This window comes from Colobus angolensis, unplaced genomic scaffold (assembly GCF_000951035.1).
Source record: "Colobus angolensis palliatus isolate OR3802 unplaced genomic scaffold, Cang.pa_1.0 Scaffold3, whole genome shotgun sequence".
Taxonomy (NCBI): domain Eukaryota; kingdom Metazoa; phylum Chordata; class Mammalia; order Primates; family Cercopithecidae; genus Colobus; species Colobus angolensis.
The window spans coordinates 2,473,497-2,482,621 of NW_012116265.1; the positions used below are offsets into that span (position 1 = coordinate 2,473,497).

Below are 9,125 nucleotides of genomic sequence, written 5' to 3' on the forward strand. Positions count from 1 at the left end.
CGAGACCAGCCTGGCCAACATGGTGAAACCCCATCTCTACTAAAAATACAAAAAAAATTAGCGGGGCATGGTGGCAGGTGCCTGTAATCCAGCTACTTGGGAGACTGAGGAAGGAGAATTGCTTGAACCTGGGAGGTGAAGGTTGCAGTGAACTGAGATCACACCACTGCACTCCAGCCTGGATGACACAGCAAGACTCTGTCTCAAAAATAGAAAATAAACAATAAATAAATGCAACGAAAACAAAACTTCAGTAAGTTCTAGCTAGATACAGTTGTCTGCTGCAAGCTGAGTCTGAGGTCTGCATTTTCCTTGTTAGAAAGAGTGATTAGGACAAATCAGAGAAAAGTTAAAGACTACTGGCTCCAAACCAAGGCTTTCTTCTTGATGTAATCACAAACGAAAAGGAACCAAAAAAAAAAAAAAGAACCACTTTTTCATTAAGTTATTTAATATAACTCAATGACTCTTCATGTGCCACCTAAACTTATTTCATTCTTCCCTAGTAACACAAGTCTCCTTTCCCCTTTGGGAAACACCCCTCCAATCCAAGGATCAATGATTTCGCTCCTCTAAGGAAATATACTTCCTGCTCATGGATATAGGCAGTGTACATCGACTCTTGGCATTTCATCAATTTTAGTACAGACTCTGCAGTACTTGGCAGGCATACCTCATGGTTTGTGGTTTGAGGTTCTGAGAGTTTCCTTGTTTCATTAAAAATGGGAACTTTTCTGTGTTTTTGCTTTGCTTTCTTTTTATATTCCTTCCAGAAGATTTCAAGAGAGGAGAGAGGAAGGGAATCCAAATATCTTTATTTTGTTTTATTTTATTTTTCTTTTGAGACGGAGTTTCATTCTTGTTGCCCAGGCTGGAGGGCAACGGCACGATCTCGGCTCACTGCAACCTCCACCTTCCAGGTTCAAGCAATTCTCCTGCCTCAGCCTCCTGAGTAGCTGGGAATACAGGCATGCACCACCACGCCTGGCTAATTTTGTATTTTTAGTAGAGATGGGGTTTCTCCATGTTGGTCAGGCTGGTCTCGAACTCACAACCTCAGGTGATCCACCCTCCTCGGCCTCCCAAAGTGTTGGGATTACAGGCGTGAGCCACTGCGCCCAGCCCCAAATATCTTTATATCTTTTAACTGGATATATGTGATGTGCATCCCTCCTAAGTCTTTCACAGTTGTGTGCTGGTTGGCACAGTTTCAAATGGAGATGCATAGAGTCACGTCTTAAACTTTAATCTTCCCTTTCGTCCTAGTGCTCCTCATCTGCAATGCTAGGAAGGTTGCTAAGCTAGGAAGGTAGTATCTGGTGCATCAAAAGGTAAGGTGAGGACACTGCTTACTTGCTGCTGCTCCCTTCGCAAGACTGTCTCTCTCTGTTTGTGAATGCATGAGGTGTGTGTGTGTGTGTGTGTGCGTGCGAGTACATTCCCAAACTTCTCACTTGGGAACAGTGGTGACATGTCACCTTCAGTAGTGGTGGGTGTCTTCAGTAAGTGTGAACTTCACACCCCCTAACCGTGTTGGTCTCTGTATCTTGCAGTGAGTCTCTTCAACTTACTGGCTCTGTATCACATGGCGAAGGTACTGACAGGGTCAAAAATAGTATTAAGATATTGATAATGGGCCAGGTACAGTGGCTCAGGCCTGTAATCCTAGCACTTTGGGAGGCCAAGGTGGGTGGACTGCTTGGGCCCAGGAGTTAGAGACCAGCCTGGGCAACATGGTGAAACTCCATCTCTATAAAAATTAGCCGGGTGTGGTGGCATGTGCCTGTAGTCCCAACTACTTGGAAGGCCGAGGTAGGAGGATTGCTTGAGCCCAGGAGGCAGAGGTTGCAGTAAGCCGAGATCATGCCATTGCACTCTGGTCTGTGCAACAGAGTAAGGCCTTGTCTCAAAAAAAAAAAAAAAAAAAGATATTGGTAATGTAGTTTTTGACTTTTGACTTTTTGAAAGCTTTTTCTTTCTTATCTATGTATACTTTGGAGTGTTTTGATAGAGCCAGCTACAGGGAAGTATGATGTGGTGGGCCTTGGGTGTTTCCTACTTCCTGTGCATGAAAAGGTGAGGAACTTCCTGCTCACATTGCCTAAATGATGAGATTAATCAAGTCCTAGTGGCTTATACCAAGTGAGGCCCTCTCCCCCTCTGCTTACTTATATAATTAAACGACTGTCCATGTACCACCTAAACTTCTCATCTCTCCTAATTAAAAAGCGTTTTGGTTTTTTGGTTCCCTTTCATTTGTGATTATACCAAGAAGAAAGCCTGGGTTTGGTGCCAATAGTCTTTAGGTTTTCTCTAATTTGTACCAATCACTCTTCTTTTTTTTGTTCTTCCTCAATCTGCTCAGCATGAAATAACTCCTTCTAACAAGGAAAGTATAGACCTCAGACTCAGCTACCAGCAGACAACTGTATCTATCAAGAACTTATTATCATTTTGTTTTCATTGTATTTATTTTAATATTTACTTCCTGATTCCTATTTATGGCAAGTGATAGTGGCTTTTCTTTTTCCTTTTGTTTAGAGATGGGGCCATGCTATGTGCCCAGGCTGGATTCAAGAGCTCCTGGGAGAGGATCAAGTGATCCTCTCCACTTCTCAGTGAAGAGGGGTAAAGCTAAGGATAGGTGAGACCACACAGAATGGTGCCACAGACACAGGCCTACAACAAAAGGGGGTGAGTATAGACCCTGTTCTGGCAGCAGGTACCAAGCCAGCCTGGATAAAGTCAGTTTCTTTTCTTTCCTTCTTTTTTAGAGACGGGGTTTCGCTCTGTCGCCCATGCTGGAGTGCAATGGCGCAATCTCAGCTCACTGCAACCTCCGCCTCCCAGGTTCAAGTGATTCTCCTGCCTCAGCCTCCCTGGTAGCTGGGATTACAGGCACATGACACCACACCCGGCTAATTTTTCTATTTTTAGTAGAGACAGGGTTTCACTACGTTGGCTAGGCTGGTCTCGAACTCCTGACCTCAGGTGATCCTCCTGCCTTGGCCTCCCAAAGTGCTGGGATTACAGGTGTGAGACACTGCGGCTGGCTGATAAAGTCAGTTTCTTAGAGGAAGAAACATATTTTCAAGGTCTTTTCTTGATTAGTCTTCTGGCCATAGCAGAAATCTGACCTTTTGTTGGACAACCTCTCTGCCCCAGCCTTTTCATGGACCCCTCCCTCTCTACTTCTCCATCTCTCAGAGCAGGAGGGAACAGTGACGTTTTCCTCACTTCCAGCTGCTGCATCCTCCAGGCCATAGTCCATTATCTCATCCCAGTTCAACAATTTTTCCTCATTTGACTCCAAGCTGTCCGGTCATATCACTATCACTCAAGCCCCCCACCCAATTAATTTGGTGTTTTCAGCTACTCATTTATAATTTTCCCTTCTATTCTCTCTAGCATCATCACTACCTCTGAAAAGTTGCTGTTTTTTACCAAAACTCCAATTTGCTCTTATTTACCACTCTCTGCTCTAATAGTTGTGCAAGAGTTCTGCATTACAAACCTGGTTGTACATTAGGTTAATGATGTGGGGAGCTTTAAAAAAAATCCCAAAGTCCAGGCCCCACCCCAGACCAATTTAAGTCACATTTTTAGGGGTAGGAATGCTGGAGTCTTTTGTTTTGTTTTGTTGTTATTTTTAAGTATCCCAGGTGATCCCGATGTTCAGCCAAGGTTGAGAACTCATCTATACTAGTGCCAACTCCTTGGACTCCATCCTATTCTTCCAGGCTAGCAGTTTATCCTGGCTTCATTGCCTTCTCACCCAGCTTGGGCCCCAGGGCCATTCATTTGAACCAGGTTGTTGTCCAACCGCTCATCTCCCACCCAGAGAGAATATGTAAGTTGCTAGAGAAAGACACTTCACTATCCCGATTCAGGTTTTCTAACTCCACTGGAGCCCCGTGCTAGTCAGCGTTTATACAAGCTGCCCGGATATATCTATTTCTCACAGTGGCTGTTCCAACCTGTTTCCACTCTCCTCAGATCCCTAACCCACGCCCTCCCCTCCCTCCTATCACTCAGCACAGTGCTTAAGTCTCTGGAAGAAACTCTTCCTGCATGTGTGCACATCTAAGTGATCACATGGCGTGCTTCTGCTTAACTAATGTTACTAAGTTTTGCAACTCTTCTGCAGTTTTAAGATTATTTGAAGATAAGATTAAAAAACCAAAAAAACTCCCCAGATCCCTCCAGTTAGGACCTTTGTTCTCTATTTTCCTTCGGAGTAAAATATGTCCCCACACACGGTTACTACTTCCTCACCTTCCATTTGCCTTGCCAAAACTGCTCTGGATATTGTCATCAGCGGCACCCAAGCTGACAAATTCATTGGATCTTTCTAGACCTCATGTGACATCTTAGGGTATCTGATACAGCTGACCATTCTTTCCTTCTGGAAATACTTTGCCTTCCAAGATAAAAAACTCTCCAGGTTTTCCTCTTCTACCTCTACTCCACCTTCTTATTCCAACTTTTCTTTTCTTTTCTTTTTTTGAGAGAGAGTCTGACTGTGTCACCCAGGTTGGAGTGCAATGACGCGATCTTGGCTCACTGCAACCTCTGCCTCCTGGGTTCCAGTGATTTTCCTGCCTCAGCCTCCCGAGTAGCTTGGATTATAGGCATGCACCACCATGCCCGGCTAATTTTTGTATTTTTAGTAGAGATAGGGTTTCACCTTGTTGACCAGGCTGGTCTTGAACTCAAGCAATCTGCCCACCTCGGCCTCCCAAAGTGCTGAGATTACAGGCATGAACCACCACACCCAGACTTCTCCCTAGGTAATCTTATTCGTACCTCTGGCCTCAAACGTCATCTATGTGCCAGTGATTCCTAAGCTTACATCCCTATGCTAGACCTCTCTTCAGAGCTTCAGACTCATATATCCACATAGCTACTTGATTCTGACCCTGGATGTCTCAAAATTAAACTCTTGACATTCTCTCTCATATGTGCTCTTCCTTTAATTTGCCCCTTTCATTATTAAATGGTACTGCCATCCTATTTCATCCACCCAGCTGCTCACACTAGAAATGCTGGTGTCATTTCAGATATTTCCATTTTTCTCACTCACCAAATCTAATCCTTCAAGTTCAAAATATAAATGCAGAAACGTTCCATTTCTCTCCATCTCTACTGCACCCATTCTCATCTTTTGCCCAGATTACAGTGATAGTCTCCTAACTGGTCTCCTTGTATCCCATTTTGCCTTCTCCAGTGCAGTCTCCAAACGCTAACTTCAGTGACCTTCTGAAAATACTACCACGATTATATCATTCCTGTGTTTAAATTCCTTCTATTGCTTCCCACTTCACACAGGATAAAGTCCAAAAATATTAATAAGAGCAACCACATACTTCATGACTGGGCCTCTGCTTACCTCCCTAACCTCATCCCTTGCTTACTGCGTTAAGGCTCCATTGACTTTCTCAGTCTCTCAACAGAATAGGCTCTTTGCCTGCCTCAGGACACCTTCCTAAAATTTTGATCCCTCCATATTTCACATATGAAGTAGTATAAGGCTAGATTATGCTTTGGTAGCAAATCATCCCATCTAACTAGCTTATGCCTAAAACGGTGTACTTATTGCTCACATCACAGTCTGATATAGGTCAGGTGGCTCCTTAAAGAATTAAGTGGAAACTCAGGGGTTGAGAGTCCTCCCAGCCTGTGGCATACCCATATTAAAAATGTGGCCTTTGTTACAGTAGTTGAAAGAGAAGAGAGTGTGAGTGATTATGCAAGGAGTTTTCTGGTCAGGCCTGAAAATGGTATATATCACACCAATAGGGTCTGCTCATACCCCATTGGCCAGATCACAGTCATATGACCAAACCTAACTGCAAAGGCAGTAAGGGGAAAAAAAAAAAAGTCTTCCTGTGTGTCCAGAAGAGGAAATGAGCTTGGTGGAGATCAGGCTACTTTTTGCCACATCCTGGTTAAAACCTACTCATTTTTAAAGACTCAGCTTAGGCTGGGTGCGGTGGCTCAAGCCTGTAATCCCAGCACTTTGGGAGGCCGAGACGGGCGGATCACGAGGTCAGGAGATGGAGACCATCTTGGCTAACATGGTGAAACCCCGTCTCTACTAAAAAATACAAAAAACTAGCCGGGCGACGTGGCGGGCGCCTGGCGGGCGCCTGTAGTCCCAGCTGCTTGGGAGGCTGAGGCAGGAGAATGGCGTAAACCCAGGAGGCGGAGCTTGCAGTGAGCTGAGATCTGGCCACTGCACTCCAGCCTGGGCGGCAGAGCGAGACTCCGTCTCAAAAAAAAAAAAAAAAAAAGACTCAGCTTAAATAATACTCACTAACAAAGGTCTTCCAGCTCCTCCAACTTAAATTAGGCATCCCTGATACATTCTGTTGTAGCACCCTGTAATTTTCCTTTACAGCATGATCACAATGGAAAGTTTATTTTTCTTTATGTGATAATATTTATATCTGTTGCTAGACTGTAGGTTCTATAGGAGTAAGGACTGAATCTGTTTTGCTCCCACTGTGTCTCTAGCACCTATCACAGTACTTGGTATATAACTGGTATAAAAGTTTTTGAGTGAACAAATGAACAGTTGCACACAGTTATTGCCTGGCTCCAAATAGCACATGACTTTTGCAGGAGAAAGACAAGTAGGTAGGCAGTCATGGCTTAGTGTAATGATAAATATTCCAGGCAGGTAAGCCCAGGGAGCTGTGACAGCAACCTGAAGGAACTTGCAAGGCTTCTGTGTTTTCTGTTTCACAGCAATCGAATCCAGGAGTCTGCAAACTATGGCCTGTAGGCCAAATCTGGCTCATTGCCTGTTTTTTAACGGCCCTTGAGCTAAGAATTGTTATATATACATATATATATAGTTTTTTTTTTTAGATGGAGTCTTGCTTTGTTGCTCAGGCTGAAGTGCAATGGTGTGATCTCGGCTCACTGCAACCTCCACCTGCTGGATTCAAGCAATTCTCCTGCCTCAGCTTCCTGAGTAGCTGGGATTACAGGCGCCTGCCACCATGCCTGGCTAATTTTTTGTATTTTTAGTAGAGACGGGGTTTTGCCACGTTGGCCAGGTTGGTCTCGAACTCCTGACCTCAGGTGATCCATCTGTCTCAGCATCCCACAGTGCTGGGCTTACAGGTATGAACCACAGCGCCTGGCCTGTTTTTATGTTTTTAAGTGATTGCAAAATAATTAAAAGAAAAATATATTATGATACACGAAAACTATGTGAAATTCAAATTTCGATGTCCATAAAAAATATTCTATTGGAACACAGCTACATCTTTTATTTATTGTCTATAACTGCTTTCGAGCTACAATGGCAGAGCTGAGTAGTTGTGAAAGAGGTCATACAGCTTGCAAATCCTAAAATATTTACTATCTGGCCCTTAATAGAAAAAAAGTGTATTGACTCCTGATCCAATCCATGTTTAGTTTAAAAGATCACGTCTACGTGAATTACGTCCAACTGTACATCTTTAAGTTTCTGCTTTTTCCCATTCTGGTGTCTGCTACTAGAAATCAGGTTCCCTTTAGTTCTATCCTTGCAGCAGGATTCCTGCCCTGCTATTTCTCTCCTGTTCTTTTCAGTTCATCATTGTGTACTAAAAAAAAATCTGCACTCTTCAGCACAGCATCCCTAGTTCTCCATTATCTTACCATACCTCACCTGGTCAGCTGTATCTCTTACATCAAACTTTCATTTAACCTTATCAATCACTTAAACCACCCTTGCCTTCTCTGCTGTAGGCCAATGCTCACAGTTACTGTCTGTGTGAAACGTCTGTTGCTGGTATTTCTCTCTTAGCCATCCTTTACGTTGGTTATCTCAAAATGCCTCCTTGCTCTAAAAGCTTTTCCCAGTTCCTCGTCTGGGAATAATTATTGCCATCCGTGCGAGATTATCTAACGCTTTGTACGACTGCTTTATTCCAAATTCTGCTTTATAGTTCTTTTGTGTATACACACAAACTGTCTGTTTCTCACGTTCTATTGAAAGCTGCTTAGGGGAGGAATTGTATTCTATTTTGTTAATCTTTGTATCCTTTCGGTGTCTAGGAAGAGTCTTGTACCAAATGGAAATGTCTCTTCTTTGCAAAATTCCTCATCGGGAGCTGGGACTGTGAATTTTTGTAACGTTTAAGAACTATCTGTTATTTAAGCACAAACACTCCGCTTTAACTTGTTTAGGGTTCACTAGCGCGAGTAAGACCTTTTTACGGCACGCCGTCTCGCAGGTGGTCACACAACTATGTATCGCTGCCGGGACCCTTAGGTTTGTCTGCAAACACGTGGGTTAGAAGCGCTACCCTCCAGGCCCCTCCTCTGTCCACGGTGATTGGCGGACCAAATGTTCCAATCATCCCTCCCCGCCTCTTTCGGCAGTAGCCAATCAGAGACCCCGAGCGCCTCCTGACTACTAGACACTGTTTACTAACAGATCGAAGCTGGGGAATAAGGGGTGTGACCATTCTGGGGAGGTCAGGGAAGGGAAGGTCTTGACTGCGCGTGCGCACCAGGGGAAATGGGCGAGGCAGAACTTTGGGTCTCACCAATCGGAGTGGCGGCGCTCCTCCCTCTCCTGCCTCCCCGCCAAGCAACAACAATTCGAGGAGCGGGGCGGGGCGGCTCGTGAAACGTCACGGCGGAGCGCCCAATGGGAGCCGGCGTTGGCAGACGCGCGCGCCCTGTGCCCAATCAGCGAAGGTGGCTCGAATGGCTCCCTTACCTTGCTGGCTGTGGGCGGAGCGGCCTGAGGAGGCGGCGGTGGAGCAGGGGGCGGTTTGGTTGCGCGGTACTAGCGGTGCCCGCCGAAGGGGGAGGAGGCGAGGAGCAAGCAGTGCGGCCAGAGCGGGAAAGAGACTCGTCTTTGCGTCCGAGTTCTGGAGCCGCCGCACCCCGGCTCCTGGGGCTGCGGCAGCGGCTGCGAGGGGACGGGCGTCTGCTGTCTCCTGGGTTCCCCTCGTAGCGACCCGCGGGATCGGAAAAAAGGAGAAGATGGAGGAGGAGGGCGGCAGCAGCGGCAGCGCCGCGGGGACCAGCGCGGACGGCGGTGACGGGGGAGAGCAGCTCCTGACGGTCAAGCACGAGCTGCGGACTGGTGAGCGACCCCGCCCTCTGCCGGTCGGGCC

The 9,125-nt window shown here is 45.7% G+C and overlaps 1 protein-coding gene across 1 annotated transcript in view; it reads left to right on the forward strand.

The window, feature by feature from the left end:
- The first annotated feature begins 8,727 nt into the window (after positions 1 to 8,727).
- Positions 8,728 to 9,125, forward strand: part of RPS6KA5 (ribosomal protein S6 kinase, 90kDa, polypeptide 5) — a 199,765-nt gene continuing 199,367 nt past the window's right edge. The window contains exon 1 of the mRNA XM_011949415.1: positions 8,728 to 9,094. Within this exon, the coding sequence (XP_011804805.1) occupies positions 8,992 to 9,094 (103 nt within the window). The 5' untranslated portion in view covers positions 8,728 to 8,991. The remainder of the gene's footprint in view (positions 9,095 to 9,125) is intronic.